This window comes from Lepisma saccharinum, chromosome 3, assembly GCF_977018435.1.
Source record: "Lepisma saccharinum chromosome 3, izLepSacc3.1, whole genome shotgun sequence".
NCBI lineage: Eukaryota > Metazoa > Arthropoda > Insecta > Zygentoma > Lepismatidae > Lepisma > Lepisma saccharinum.
The window spans coordinates 14,373,695-14,390,566 of NC_139231.1; the positions used below are offsets into that span (position 1 = coordinate 14,373,695).

A 16,872-nucleotide genomic window follows, 5' to 3' on the forward strand; every position below is an offset into this window, starting at 1 on the left:
TTAAGACAGTTCCAAGGTAAACAGATGTGTTTCACAAAAGCATTACTTGTATACAATTTTTTCTATGTTGGTGATAAAAGATGGATATGAAATGAATATATCGGTTTGGTTTGAGATGACATTGATCTGATTTGGTAGCCTATGAAATAGTGAACGTTGAATGAGTGAGAGTCTTGGAGTTGCAGTGTCGAAAGTTTCCTTGCTCCGTGTTTTGTGTCTGGGCACACTGAGGGAGAGTTCGTGGAGTGGGATGCTGCATCTTAGGTTTCCATTAATGATCTTATGTAGTAATTTCATATCTGCAACATATCTACGTAATTCTGGAGTATTTATGTTTAAGTTTACAAGCAGATCTCTCTTAGGTAGGTGTCTCAGGGCCGGCACTCTATATCGAACGATGGAGAGGAAAAAGCTGAGAATATTGTCGATCTTGAAGGTATGAGAAGGGGCAGCCATGTTCCAGATGGATGAACAGTATTCTAGAATGGGGGACACAAATGTTTTGAAGTAAATGGAAAGTGTTTCGGGTTATGGATTTCGGTGAATCTGTAAAGTAAGCCTAGCATACGCATGCCTTTTTTGTGATGGTTGATATGTGATTATCGAAAGTTAGTTCAGAATCTATGAGGATACCTAGATCTCGGTGTTGTGCTTCTTTTGCTAGAGTGATGTCGGTGAGTGTATAATTAGCTTCGAGAATGTTTTGCTTCAATGAAAATGTGTTTTTTCATAAATCAGCATATACAGGGTGGAGCAGAAACATTGACATTATTTTTAACTGTTGCTTGTTGACTTTTACCTGGCTGCAAATTGGGGGGAGAATATTTGTTGAATCATGTTTTTAGTGGTAGAGAATCTGAAAGGTGAGCATTGTGTTGGTTGTAATGTTTGGATTATTTTGAAATATGTACAGTGGAACCTGGATTTTACATTTTCCTGCATTATACATTTAATCTTGATGGTCCCAACACAGCAAAACATTATAAAATTTTCCTCAGTTATAAATTTTCCTGCATTTTAAGTTTTTACAGCTCTGTCCCCTAAAAAACGTAAAATCGAGGTTGCACTGTACATGTGGCATGGAGTAAAATGCAGATGTAAGGAAAATGTTATGCATTATTGTTCTAGTATGTTCTAAAATGATGGTGTTCTACATATAGAATATTGGGATTGGTTGATTTGGTATATTTATTCACTTTTCTGCCACTTTTGGCTAATCATGAAGATGATGACACAAAGAGTGCCCATCCCCAGGCTGGGATTTGAACCCATGACCCCTGGCATCATAGCAGTGTGTGCTAATGATACAGAATGTTAGGAACATTTACCATTATATGGTTCAATATACTACACACATATCTGCATGATGTAGGGCAGGGTGCAAAGGTTTGATAGTTTTGTCAGGCTGGTATAACACTGTGAGAAATTGCACCTGAATGCCATCAGGAGTAACTTGTAGAACATGCCGTAGTCGCCATGGAAGAATTTGTTGGAACTCCACGTATATCATTTAAGAGAGTCTGTAAGAATGATCAATGACATGTCACTTTTAGGGTCTTGTCAAGGGTCTCGGATTTGATACCTACTAAAGGCATATAGTACCTCTTAAAAACTGTAGGTCCAGTCCCGATTAGCGTATCTGTGCATAAAGTTGACTTGTAGCAAACTCCAATGACAAGCTTCACTTCTCGCTCAGACTGGGCTCTTTTCTTAATAAGGGCATTCCAGCATTACGTGTGTAACATTGCACACACAAAATTTGAGGTTCTAAACATGAGATTGGATCAGAATATTCATAATGAACTGATTTCGTAGAATGATGAAGTACTTTGTGGTGTTTGCTAATAAATTTTTAAAAAACTTGAGTATGATGACATAGCCCTAAATGCATGAAAAGCATTAACGAAAATGTGTTACGTGTGTGATGCTTTAGTAATGTGGCAAAATTTGACTTCATTTGTCTGTGAAGCATATAGGCTACAGATGCTAATAATTTTTGTTGGATAAATATGCAAAATATATGCATTCACAAACATTCAAACCTTAACGCAATTAAAAATACTAATAATTTTCAGATTAATTCATTTTGTTATTTATAGGGATGGGCCGATATGAAATTTTTAGCCGATACCGATAAAGTACCGATATAAAATTTACCGATACCGATAACCGATATTCTACCGATCCGATATAAAATTAGAAATGGTTATTGAAGAACCTGAAATGTTCATTGATCTCCTTAATAAATGTGTGTTTTGAGGTGACTGCAGTGCAAAAGAAGCTAAATATTTAGACATTTACTTTTTAGAAAGAAGAGCATGGAAATTATACATAAAAATTACAACAAAATGGCAGAATTTTGCACTAAATTATAAGATATTTATCGATATATCGGATCGATAAAATAATCGGTAATTTTACCGATACACCGATATGCTTATATCGGCCGATACCGATAGAGTACCGATTAATCAATCCCATCCCTAGTTATTTACATAGAGTAGGACTACTTCGTGGAATAGCATGTGTCGCGTTAGCTTGGTACGTTGGTTGTGCATACTCGGAGAATATTTTTTTACAAACGGAAGGGGAAAGTGACTACGTATTTCAGTGTGTGTGTGTGCATTTTGAAATCAAGTTGCTTGTCACTTCGGTTTGAAAACCGTTACAGTAAATTGTCTTATTGTTTCTGCCCCACCCTGTGTGTAAGAATGGTGGAAATTACACAAGAGTAAATGGCTTTTGTCACATGTGTATTGGTTACTATAATTATCCAGGAACATTGGGATTGCTGATGGTAAAAGTAATGCAAATTTCTCATTATTTTCCAGGTATCTGGGAACAACATTTAATGTTGGTGTTACAACTTCAAAGGCTGCGGAATTACTTCGCTACATGCCAGTCATTGAAAAGGTAATTTCAATGATTAATTGCTACTTTTATATTAGACTGTGGTGGAAATGTATGCTTATGTTCATTTTCCTTCAATAAAGTGAACTGTTGTTTTAGTTCAGTTATTAGCTATTAAGAACTAGTAATTCATGAGGAGAGCTGGGGAAGTTATTTGAAAAATGTACAGTAGTTGAAGATTCGAGTCTCGAAAGCCAGAGAACAGCTCCAATGGGACACGATGTGCTTATCACGTGTTACATGATGAAAAGTTACTTGGCTTGGCTCGGCCCTCACAGAGTTGTTGCACTATCGAGTTTAGGAGAATTTCATTATCATCTAAGTCCATAATGTCATAATATGGGATTAGATTATAACCTTGCACAGCACATAGATGTCAGTATAAGTGAAGAATTTTTCTTAACATATTGCTCATTGAAGTCTATTTGCTACATACGAAGTCATAAAGAAACTATTTTCTATTCTGTATCAATAGGAATGCAACGGTGCTTTACAGATTCATTCATTCCTCAAATATTTATATTTTCTGTTGAATAATACAAGGCTCTTTCAATGTCGACCGAGATATTTGAGCATAAAGTGGTGAATAGCTGGAGGATGTATCTTCATCCTTTTTGAGTATCATGCATTCACCCCAACGTAGTTGGCAAATGTGCAGCAGTGTCAGAAAAAATGGTGGCAAGTAATGGGTCTGTAAGTGTGGAACATTGGTTTATAATTAAATTCATTGTGAAGGAGAAAATTATTTCAGCTGAAATTTTGAAGCACAGAATGGAAAACAAATAGTGTGATGGGCAAGAGTGTATGAATGATGTAAACAATTTGGCAAGGAACGATAATAGCTGACGAATGAACTGCGTGGACATGTTCATCCTATTAGGACATGCAAGGTATTACTCATGTGGATTCTTTTGACAAGGAGTCAGAATTAATGCCTGCTATTACTGCACATTGATGACAGTTGTCGTACATAATGCCATTCGGATATTTTCTCATTTCTCGCCGAAATGCACTGGGAGGTTTTGCTCCGAGTCCTTTCACTCCGGACTTAGCTTTCAGTGATTAACAAACTGATACAATGATGCCAGCAGTGCTTGGATATTTGGAGGGAATACTTTCAAAAACTGGACTAGTTTGCTGCTTGTAGGACTTTCCATTTTTTCCCCTAGAAATAAAAATTTCTATCAACCTTGAACGACCCTTGTATACTGTAAGCAATAGTACACCATGCAAACAAAACTATACAACAGATGCGATGTCAGGATGAAATCACTGATCTTATCCTTTTCCCTGAGATTATACATTTACCAACAATTCACGTGTATGTTGCATTAAAAAATACTTTGGTAGGTTCTCTCCAGAGAAGACCTGTTCACTCTGCCTTATTTGTGAAAGATTGCTCTCGAACGCACGTGTGAATTACAGAGTTATCACCAGTGTTGTAGCATTGCAAGAGGGGCGGAAAGGAGGGAGTGAACAAGGCAGGAGGCTCGTGTTCGTGCAGTGGGAAACCTCTCGTCATCTGATTTGTGAGTAACATGCAGTATGGTATTGTAATCATGGCAGATGAAATGGTAAAGTGGTTCCCTGTAAAAGAGTGTGCGTTTCCCTACAATATTCTTACCTCTCAATGCAAATGACTCCACTGCTTACTGGCCTTGTTTAGTGTGCAGGCAGAAAGCTTGCACTGCATGGAGTGATTGTAGGTGTGCACAAGGTGCAAGCAAGTTGCTCACACCTGGTCCAGAGGGTGGCAGTACTTTGATAAATTAGTAGCATGCCAATCCATGTTGTAGGAATGATATTGCACTTCTCCATGAGGAAAAATACAGTGTTTTGTTGCGCATGTAATGAAATAAGCTCGTACAATTAGATTGACAGTTTCAATTCAAATGAGCACGTACCTTGTTACAAGATTTACAAGAGGTGTTGGAAATGTTGTCCTCCTGCTTCCACAAATTTACATCATCTTTTTAGGAAATGTTCACTAGCACATCAGTTCCTCTTCTCAAATTGCTTCAAATACTCTCCTGGTGTTGAAAAGCTTGGTAGCTTGCCACACAGATGTCATGGAAATGTCTGTTTCTTGTGCAAGGTACCAGAGGGATTTGTGAGGAGTATGTTCCAATCGAGCTCCAACATCGTGTACTTTCTCCTCAGTAAGCACACGCTGTTCCACCCTTCGGTTCTTATCAAGAGCAGACCATGTTCCCCTATATGTGTTCACACATTTTCGAACACTGTCTGTGTGTGGAACAGGAACATCTGGGAATTCTGCTGCTGCGTTGTAACTTCCCTACAAGAATTCGTAATGATGTAAGAGTCGTACATAAAAATTCATTGTTTTAAATTGTACACAAAGCGTGGCATTATTAGACTGCAGAAAGAAACTGGTAATACATAAACTAAAACAAAACACTTATTGACACTTCACAAACACCAGCTATTTGGATATTGAAGCACTGACGTTTCGAGAGAGAATGAGGGTATTCCAAGGTCATCATAAAGCTGTGGGCATGAAGGCCGGCTGCTCCACAGGCAACTTTTGACCGCGAAGAGCACTGTATATGTCAGTGGCAACTGCGAATATCCACAGTGTTGTTGCGTATACATAGGAAAGAATTTTTTTTTTTTTTTGAGGGCTCATAGCATTAGAACTAAACCCCAATGAGCATTACATTGTGAGGAAGACAGAAGACAAAGTAGTTAACCATTCATTGTTTGTTGTGAGGTGCGAAGAAACAAATTGTGAGTTACATTTATTGTTATTCTGCACCACTTTATATTAGATGACTCATAAATACATTGTAAGACTTCGTGGCATTAGTCCTGGGTGCCTGTTGGGTGTTTGTACAAAACTGGTTGCTAGTGCATTCTTTTTTCATTAAGAGCATTATATTGGAGGTTATATTTTTTGTAATAATCTGTAAATGTGGATAATTGTGTCAGTATATTTATATTGCTACTATTGTGTGATTCCAGGTTAACACAAGCAAAGTGGTAATTTCCCCCATGCCAGGGCTTGTCAAATCCATATCTTGTGAAGTTGGTGACACAGTCATTGAAGGGCAAGAAGTGTGCATTATAGGTGAGTTAAAACTTGTGATATGTCCATGTTTGTTAATTTAGTAAGGTGAAATTTCAGTTATACGTTGTATGTGGGACAGAAGGAAAAAAACAACTTATAACTGAGAAAAACATATTATTGAAAGAAAAATAATTAAAATGATAAAATTAAGTACACAAAGATAGAAAAGGAGTACTATATATGCACCAATGTTTGCTGTATTGCACTGATCTGTTCTAAATCGTTATTGTAAATTCACAAAATCACGAGAAATAGACAGTGAAGGTGCCTGGGGGTGGAAGGGGTGCAAGCAAGGTTTACCCGCTTAATCCATTCAGCCAATTCTCTGCAGAAAACATGTTGAACATTAGGACGTTTATCTCGATCTTATGTTTACTGTAACTCTCTTTTCCCACTTCATACGTTTTCCAAACCCTACCAATGACAAAATATGCCAGAAGCTTGCTCCGTATGCCAGGCGACCTCTCCCTCCTCTCTCTCTATTGCTTTTGCAGCAGTCTCATTCATATACCATGTGACCTTGAACTCCTGCCTTACGATCGGGGAACAAACTCTCAATTGCGAAAATGATAGTCATTAAATGCTGCTTTCTCTAGGGTTTTAACATATTTTAAAAATGTGACCAAGGTGTCTTTGTTCTCTCTTCCTCCACAACAACGTATGTGGACAACTGAAAACATGGCTCAATCAGTATTCACGCTTTTACGTAATCCTTCCTAGTGCATGGAAAACTTTCCTTTTTTGTTTGCCGGGAAAGAAGTAAGGAGAATTTGCCAATCCCAGTTATCCAATATTGGTTTAGGAACGAGTAAATGAAAGTTTCTAATCTCCTCTCACAAGAGATAATTAATCTACAACTGCTGTGCAGGCTATGAAATAATTTCATGAAGAAGCCTTCTTTTAATGTAGCTATCTGCAGAGGAAATATTGCTCGTATGTCCCTTACAATACAACAATCATTCCCCCTTTCGATTGCATCTTGGTTCGGGAATTAGCATGCTGCTGACCCCCTCCCCCTCAAAAAAATAATGCTGTAGTCCAGCTTTTCTCGTCTTCAACAAGTGCTTTATCTTTAAAAGGTAAAACGTGCAGGACCTTCTATTCCGCCATTTGCACGTTGGTGCCAATCTGTCTGGAGGGAGGCTGCTATCGGCGCCAGTGTTACGTCTAGCTCTTGCAAAGCAGTCCCTTGCCGATATTGCTTTTGACGGCAATGACTCATCCAACATAAAGGATACATCGTTTCGTTCTTGTGCTGCCTTCTGTTAAACAAAACCCTAACTCTTATCTTGCGGATAACACAAGATTATTCCTTTTGAACACTAGAGCCAGTGAAGTGCCCAGGATTTTCAAGAGGTGGTTTACGTATACACTTTTTCTTTACCTCCCCAATGGCATCGTGGTAACGTTGTTGCCTTGTAATCAAGGTGTTCAAATGGAGACAAATAGTGGTTCGGATCCAACTTTAAACTGTAGGCCCAGTTCTGATCAGCCTTCTGTGCTTAAAGTGGACTTAAAAGCTTTAGCGGACGGAGCTTCTCGTGCCTGTATTCCCGTTGAAGCCGGTACCTTTTCAAGCATGTACTTTCCAAACTTGCCGCAAGTACAAAAACATCGTAACTCGAGATCTAATTGTCATAGAGGGAAGTAAATTGGTTTTGTTTTCTTTCTTCAAGACTGGGCTTTTAGCGGAGGTAAAATTTATACATTGTACCTCCCAATAATTAGGGTCAACCAAATTTTGAGGGAAGAATGACAAAAGATCGCTCTATGAGGATAGGTAATGCTCGTTAAAAAAACCAAAAAACCAACTACTTAAATTATGGCGTTCAGAAATTTCGAGTAATTAAGGAATTTTGCTTCTACTGTCGGCCCTATGGACACTGGATGGACCCAAGTTTGAGGGAAGAATGACAAAAGACTGCTCTATGAGGATATGTAATGCTCGTACCACAACTTTTTAAAAAAATTGAAATTACGGCTTTCAGATATTTCGAGAATTAACGGAAAAATTCTAACTTTGGGCTTTTGCACCCCCTTCCCCCCTGGACCCTTAATTCTTGGATGTTTCTTAAAATGTTGCTTTTTGTTCATTCTTACATTTACAATTTTAATTTTTCAAAAAGATGCAATGGTTAAGCAGTTATAGCCTTTTATCTTCAATTTATCCCATACTAACAAAAGGGAAACAAAGTGCTTTTTTCAAATGGCGCTTGCAGAAAGAAAATGCACACAGTGTTTTGTATAGTCGCTGCTTTTCTTCAGAACCAATCACACGGTAAAAATAACTCACAGTGTTCAAGAATTCCTTTATCTGCGATTTTGTTTTACACAAAAATAAAAGTTCTGCAACTTCTCTGTCTTCAACAACCGTATTGCCCGACCCTGTGGCCGCGTGGTTAGCACATCGTGCTGCGACACCAAGGGTCCCGGGTTCGAATCCCGGTCGGGCTTGGTTGTTTGTGAATGTCCATTCATCAATTTCATCATTTCATCACTCATCCTCATCTTCGCAAATTAGCCAAGAGGCACAAAACGCGAAGTAAAATAAACTAAATCAAATCAAATCAAATCAACAACCGTATTGTCTTTAAATATGATGGTAATAAGACACAGCGGAACTCCCCCTCCCTTTCTTTAGCTTGTTTGTAATGTTTACGACAGACGGGAAGTGTGAAACCAGTGACTTGTCTGACAGCTTGAAAGATATCAGTTTCCGATCTGCTTTAGGCAGATACGACTTGGCCACCGCAATGCAAAGAACAAAAGCATTATTATTGAGCACAGGCCAGTCTTGTGCAAGGGTGCATTTACATTCCATGCCCTCCGATGCGTCCCATGTTTTGCAGCTGATAAGAAAACCTGTATGGGAATGGGTAGCAGGTGTTATCATCACAGAAATCTGGAACTCCAAGAGCATCATTGTTTCCAGCAAGTAGAGTTTAAAACTTATAACTGAAGTCTTTTTCTTTTAGGGACTGAACTCGTTGAATGTATAACTGGAAATATCGTATATCTGAAAATCGTATAACTGAAATATAATAGCATGCATCCTTAGGGGAATTGGTAGGGACCACTAGAGAAAACGTAGTAACGAGAAAAACGTACTATCGCAAAACGTATAATTGCGATTTCACTGTATTACACATGGATAATGAATTTGACATCCCTATAATCTTGTATTTAATTATACCGCAGATATAGCTTTGCCATATTTTTTCATGCCTTGATTGCCTGTATAGCCTTTTACTGGCTATATCGCAAGTTACAGAATCTTTCTTGACATCATGACAGTTATCGTGGGCCTTCAAATGATGCCGAATATATAATTTTGGCATGGCAAATGCATTACCAAGTTATATGAAACAAATTGTGAGTTGCATAGTTGTTATTGATTTGGTTTATTTTACTTCACATTTCTGTCACTTCTGGCTAACCGTAAAGATGGGGATGAGTGATAATACAAGGGATATTTTTTAAGTAAGGTCCATTTGGCAAAAAAAACTGCACTGCCGAATTTTTAGTGAAAATTTATTTTCTATCAGATTATACATACCTTGATATATTTTTCCACATAGTTTTCGTGGTTATTTAAACGTTTGTCATAACGTACAATAAGGTTTTGTAGACCTTTCTCAAAGAAGTCCACTGCGAGGCAAACTGTTTCCCAACTCCCATTTTCACTTCTTCGTCGCTGCTGAAACTCTTGCCACCGAGGAACTTCTTTAGATTCCAGAAGAGGTGATAGTTAATCTGTGCAAGTTTCTGGCGGTAAGGAGGATGAGCCAATTGTTCTGAGCCAAACAATGTGATTTGATCTTGCATTTGAAGAGTGCTGTGAGGCCGTGCATTGTCATGAAGCAGCAAAAACCCCGGTAGGTAGGTTGTGACATTTATTCTGGATTGCATGCTGCAGTTTCTTCAAGGTCAGACAATATGCAGCTGAGTTTATTGTTGTCCGTTACGTCATGAAGACCACTAACGAAACACCACGTTTCAAAAGCAATACAACTCATTGTGATATCAGTGAGAAACAATTGCACACAGATAAAACAGCAGAGATGGATGAAAAATCAGATGAAACCAGGCCTGACTGACACAGTATGCCAGAGACCTAGATCTGAGTCCTGGTTGAGCCTGTATGTTATGCTTAAATTTATACATACACTACACACACACACATACAGTTTCGAGATGGTGCATAACTTGCACCACAGGTAGGTAAATTTAAAAACAAGAAAGATATTGTCCTGTTGTGCACTCATCCATGTCAGGTGGGCTTCACCTTGCAACATGTTTTAAGTTCAAGTCTTGTCCAGCCTACCTTATGAAACCACATGATGTGGTGAAAGCTAGGGGGAAGTAGAGGTATGGGACCATTACTGGAGTAGAAATGTGTACTTTTGGTATTTCAATCTGGCCACATCTTCAGCACAGAATATGAAATATTTCATATTGTCTGATGGAAGTGACGTATTTGTTAACTCTTCAGCTGTCTTAACTAGTGATGGGTGATATATTGAATTGAAAAGTCTTTTTATTTGCTACAGAGCGAGATTCAGCCTTAGGCTGCTTTACCTTGTAACTCTGTTGATTGTGATATTGAAAAAAATATTATCCAGGTTATATCAAGTATATATATATATCATGTTGCCGAAATATCATTACAATATTTTAGTTATATATATCGTGTCGTGGAGATGATATATTGCTGATATCGCAATATGGAAAAAATATCGCATCGTATCATCTGTGACGATATTTTCTTGATGATATACGTACCATGATATCAAATTTCCGATATTGTTCATCCCTAGTCTTAACTAGATTTTGTATTAATCATTCCATTTATTTTCCAAAAAAAATATGCATGCAAGATGCAGCAAATTGTAAATTTCAGTAGTGAAAGTGAGACCTCTAATACATCTGATTTTCATATTTATTAAGATCATTTTTCTTTTACAGAGGCCATGAAAATGCAGAATTCACTTGCAGCAGCAGCGACAGGTAAAGTGAAAACTGTAAATTTTAAAGTTGGGAACACTGTTAATGAAGAGGATGTCCTGATTGAATTTGAATAAGTTATTTTGCTGAAGGTGGCTACTGCAACGAATACTGTATGGGAATTCCTGAAAATGCAAGGAAAACATGTAAATTTCACTCTGCTTTATGTTACTTGTTGTCAGAAGTATGCTTGCAGGAATTATGTTAGTAGAATTCTATCAGTTGTGGGTTTATATATTTCGGAGGGTTTAATTAATATAAGAAACCATCTGAATTATTGATTCCAGGGTCTGTTTCTCTGGGTATTGTTGGGGTTCTTATTGAAAATATTGCTACAGTTCCATAGGGCTATATTTTTTTTGTTATGTAACTGAAAACCAATCACAAATACAGTCACATTTGGTGAGTGTTCCCATGCTCAGTTATTACATACGACACTAGTTGTTGAGTAGAGTGTTATGATTCAGTACAAGTCTTCACAATGTTAACATTTATTTTCTTGTGTCCTCTAGATGTTGTAACTAGAAATACTTTACAAAATCCAATGAAGATTGAAAAAGACTTCCTCAAAATCATAAAATATTAAAATTTCAGTTTTATGAGTTAGGATACCTGTAATCCGGAATAAGTTTTAATATTCTACACCCGTACCCATAATGATGGCAATCATATTACAGATACCTGACAATATCTCCACCAATAACAGAAGATTGTAAATGGAAAACTTTTCTAACTAGTTATAAATTTTAAAATGCAACTATACAATATCAGTATATCAGAGTTTTTCGCATATGTTGAGTAAGGATCGACTGATATGAAAATTTAATCGATGCATGTAAACTATCTGGTGTAAAATTGCAAGTGTTCTCTGAGAAGCATGAATGCCTCATTAATTTATTTAATGTATGTATAACCATGTGACTGCAATAGGTTTTTGTCTTAGAAAATGAAACTGCATATTTAGACATTTACTTTACAAAAGAAGGCTATGTGAATTACATCTCTATATTAATAAAAAAAAGAACAAAATGGCATAATTTTGCACTAAATTACAGTCTTATTAATAGGTACTTCATGAGCGATATGCCTGTATTGGACAATACTGATTAATGTTTCATCCATGCTTGTGAGAAAGAGTATTAAAATGGGTGCAATTTGGCCAAAAATATTCACTTTCAAGTAAAATTAATGATTACAGAGTAGTTCCATTACATTTGAACTGTGCAGAAGTACTTGCTGGCACAAGTTTTTCCTCATATTGGTACCTGCTCTAATATTGACATCCAATATATTGGATTTAGTTGTGTCTAGTACATCATTATCTGTATTGACTTTTACCCAACTCAAATAGTGATGATAATAGAACTCCAAAACTTCTATAGATCAACCTGAAGAATCAGACAGATCCCCTTCCCTGAAGGGAATCAAAATGTAGAAGTGACTTGTTCAAAAATTGTCAGTCATTGCTGAAATATTTATTGCATTGATTGTGTAACAGAAATGGATTTTTCAGGAATATTAACAGGGTTGGAAACAAAATGTTAATATTAGATTCTCAGCTCTAATGTAGATTGTTGCTTTCATGCTTTGTACTGTATGTTGGTTGCAGAAAGTATATTTTTACAGTTGTTATAGCATCTAATATTAGTTTTCAATTTTGACGTACAAGAAATGGAATTACTTTTTTAAACTTGTAGATTCAACTCTTCTTGAATAAATTTTTAGTTGTTTTCCTCTTGTGGGTATTTCAAATGGTTAGTTGATGCTTAGAATGCTTGTTTCTCACACACATATCAACCAGATGGTTGTGTGTCAACAGCAAGGGGTTGCAGAAAAGTACAAAGGCTGTCGCAGAGAAGGTGAGAGTAATTCCTGTATAGGAAAACATCAACCTCCATTGGCTAGCAAATGTACTAGGGTGAAAATTTGGTTCATTAGCTGCTGATTGAGACCAAAATGAGCACAATAGGTCAAAAAGTCGTGACTGCGTAGCAGTTAAAAGACAAACATGTACATGGACCCCTCCAAGAATCATTAAAATGAAGCAAAAAAATTACAAACAAAATTTTTATTCAGAATCAGCCATATCGAGTAGACGTACATCTTTTTCAAAATAGGCACCATTGACAGCTAAGCAAGTGTCCATACGCTCCTGCCACTTTGTGAATGTCTTTGAAAATTTGTCGTCAGGTAGCGAACTGAAGAAAACTTGTGGTGTGGTGATCACTTCTTTGTTCATCATGAAATGACGACCACGTAAAGCAGCCTTTAAAAGTGGAAATAGCCAAAAGTCGCAGGGTGCAAGGTCCAGGCTGTATGCTGGATGCGGGAAAATTTCTATTTTTCTCTTCGTCGCGTAATCCTGAAAAGCTCGTGCGTTATGCGGGCATGTGTTATCGGGGTGCAATATGAAGGAGTTCTTCAAATGCAACCTCTTTTTTCCTACGGGCTGGCGCAGAGTCTCAGTCTGTCTTGATCGGCATATGCCTGTGTTTCTGCAGCACTTTTCCCTAAACGCCAACAACATTTTATGGCATGTCGCTGTTCATCATGAATACTCATCGCGAAAAGCAATGTTATACACAAAAACCTGGAGGGGTAAACGAAACACGTTCCACGTAAATCAACACAGCTGCTCACTAACGTGGTTTCGCAACATGTGACAACGTGCTACGGAAACAGAATAAGTCATCCTACATGACACGACTAGTGCCGAAACCATAGGCAGTGTTGCAAGCCAGGAAAAATTCTGTCTCACCTTCTCTGCGACAGCCTTTGTAGTTAAAAATATGGAAGAGAAAATAACTATAGCACAAAGTCTTGTACAAATTAACAAGTGGACCAAAGCACTTTCTGGAAGGAAATAGAGTGGTAATAAAAAGTTAATACAATTGCTTATTCTGCTTATGGAAGGTTTATTGTCATTTGTTATTAATTCTGTACAAAAATGCAAAATACACCTAGTCACATTTCATGCTGTAACACATTTTTGCTCAGTCTAAAGTGGTTTTACTGTAAGGAAAAAAATGTAGGGATTTATTTCATGTTTTTTTTTGTATCATTTGTTTCTTATTAATGTTAAAAAAAACTACTAATATAGCTTTGTCTCTAGAATGGCATTTGATTTCTGTGATGTGTGCTTTTAGTTTGAAAGTGCTGTTCCTGATTTTAATCATGTTATACTTGCTCAAATGTGTGTCTGCTCAAGTATCTGATTATGACATCATTGCACCAACATATCTATGATTATAATAACTTTCCTAACTGCATGGATTTTAATGTTAAACCTGATGTTTTGTTTTCTTCAATTCTGACATTGACTACAAGCTCATGAATGAAATTGACTATGAGGAGGAAAGTTGGTGGGGAGACCAGACACTCGTAGATAGGATTGGCCAACTCGCACTTGTGCAGATCAACAACCACTCCATGCAACAGAAGCTTCCCACCTATACATTACACCTCAAAGCTTCTTCCCTGCTCGCTGTCTCCGTTCTGCCCCTCTTACAATGCTCCACTATAGCTGCTCTCTCTCTGCAGTCCATGTTGCATACAAGAGTGTTGTTCCACAAATGCAGCAGGTTCACCTAGGCTACCCTAAGATGATGATAGGTGTCATAATCCCACAGATCTCATTTGCATGTCTATGCCCTATTAGACAACGAAATATATGAGATCATGAAATATATAAATGAGATCCCTATTCCTAGTCCTTTTTAACATGTTTTATGCCTTCATAACTGTACAAGCTAAATATAAGTTCCCATTTACATTTTTTAAAAAATGTTTTTTATTGAAGTAAGTTTGTTCTGAAATAGTTCAAGTGCTCGCAATGCTGGTCAACACTTAAAACATGAATATGGAACTGGGAATAGAAAGTAGATAAATGACTGGATGTTTCACGATGTCAAATCTGTTGAATGTGAATCTATCAAGCCTTTGTTTGAAATTGAAATTATTTAAAGGAAATCAGTTCAATTAAATCCCTGGCATGCAGCATTGTTGAGAGAATTCCATACTCACTTAAAATTTTTCACAGTTCCAATTTATGGTCTCTCTGAATCTAAATTTACCCTTACACTCCCTTAAATATGAACTTACACCCCCTCCCCTCCCCTCCCAGATGAAAAATCTGGATAAAACCCTGCTTCTGTACAATCATGGAAAAAAAATACTTCCCCCGACTTTCCACGACTGTACAGCAAACTGTGGCACTTTCTCCTGATGTTATATTTCAATAAATAAGGTCATTGTTTTCTGATGCCCTCCTAAAGAAGGGAGTGAAGGTGCCCACTTATGATTCTGAAACAGACACAGCATTTTATTTTATGTAATGAAAATGTATAAATTACGGTACTTCCAAACCAGCTGTTGCATTATACAGTGTGTTCAATGATTATTACTCGATTTTGTAAGACTATATTTTCACCAATAATGAATAGACAGTGTCAATGCACCTTCGCAATTCTGGTAGTGTCTATGGACATTGAGAAACACAAACATTATCTTAATGAAACCCCACGGGAAGAAATCACACCCTGTGAGGTCTGGTGACTGGGGAAACTGCCACCCGAGATATCGCACAAAACATGCTTGAGAAGGTTTGATGAGAATGGGAGTACCGCCTGGACATCTGCCCTGCCACACAGTAGGTGCACATCAAATGCATTTAAGGTCTTCTGTGAAGCTTCAAATATTCCTCTTTCAAATAGTGGTATTTCTGTTCATTAATTGTGAAAATGTATTCTTACGAAATCAACCAATAATGTATAAACATAGTGTATTAAACATCAATGTTAATGACATCTATGAACTAATTACTATTTTGAAAACTACACATCTGATTTTGTGCCATTTCTACAGACTTCTTAACAAACTGTAAATAATCTCAAAGAAATTAAATTAATTGCTTATGAACTTGTGCACTTGTTTAGCTTTGCATGTCAACCCATCTGTTTGGTTACATATGAAATAAAGGTGCTGGCCATCTTTACTTCTAGAATTATCATTGAATAATTAACACATATTGACTACCTATCTTGAAGTTTAGATCAAATGCTTAATGTAATGAATGAATAATGAGTTTGTTGAAATAAATTATCTTTGTGGTAATTTTCCTTGGACTACAAAGTAAGCTCCAGGACAAGGCAGAAAGTATTTAGCCAACAGTATGAAAATACAATCAGAAATGTATGTAATTTATGTTACAGAAATGATGTACTATTTTGCTAGTCTATTTTCCATGCCACTTTCCAAACAGTTCTTTCTGTTGAAATGACAGGCATAGGAAAATTACACTTGCACTATGATATTTGTAGACAATATTGTTTAACTCCAATATGAAATATTGTATTTTTAATTTTCTACATGCTTGTTACATTGTAATGTATTATATTCAGATGAGAATATTTTTATACAAAAATCATACTTTTTTTATGATTCAGAGAGTTACAATGAAGTGTTTTATTTTATACAAGTGAATATATTTTTATGAATACATGATTGTGCATAAGTGAACCTGAATGTTGCTTAACATGCTAACCAGTCGAACACTGTATTAGTTTTGTATGTATCCTGTTTTTACTACATTTTATGATGTTACAAATAAATGTTACCAGGGCATCATGCTTTTTCTTCTTTTCAAGAAAAATTACTTTGTTATTTTCCTTGTTCGTTTGTAATTTCTAGGGACATGTGGTATTCCGAAATGGTGGTGCCAGGTTCAGAAGGAAAGAAAGTCTCACCCCAATCCCGACTTTTGGAAATTACTTTCTGATTTTCAGGATCCTAAACAGTTGGGAAATCTGTTGGAAATGTTTTAAAAGTGCTTAATTCTTGAAGTTTTCTCCGCTATACTTGTTGAAAATTAT

At 36.8% G+C, this 16,872-nt stretch overlaps 1 protein-coding gene across 1 annotated transcript in view; it reads left to right on the forward strand.

Moving 5' to 3' along the window:
- LOC145984921 (propionyl-CoA carboxylase alpha chain, mitochondrial-like) overlaps positions 1-16,618 on the forward strand; it is an 88,765-nt gene extending 72,147 nt beyond the window's left edge. Inside the window, exons 13-15 of the mRNA XM_083118319.1 lie at positions 2,832-2,913; positions 5,893-5,998; positions 10,964-16,618. Of these exons, the coding sequence (XP_082974445.1) occupies positions 2,832-2,913; positions 5,893-5,998; positions 10,964-11,079 (304 nt within the window). The 3' untranslated portion in view covers positions 11,080-16,618. The remainder of the gene's footprint in view (positions 1-2,831; positions 2,914-5,892; positions 5,999-10,963) is intronic.
- Positions 16,619-16,872: the final 254 nt, after the last annotated feature.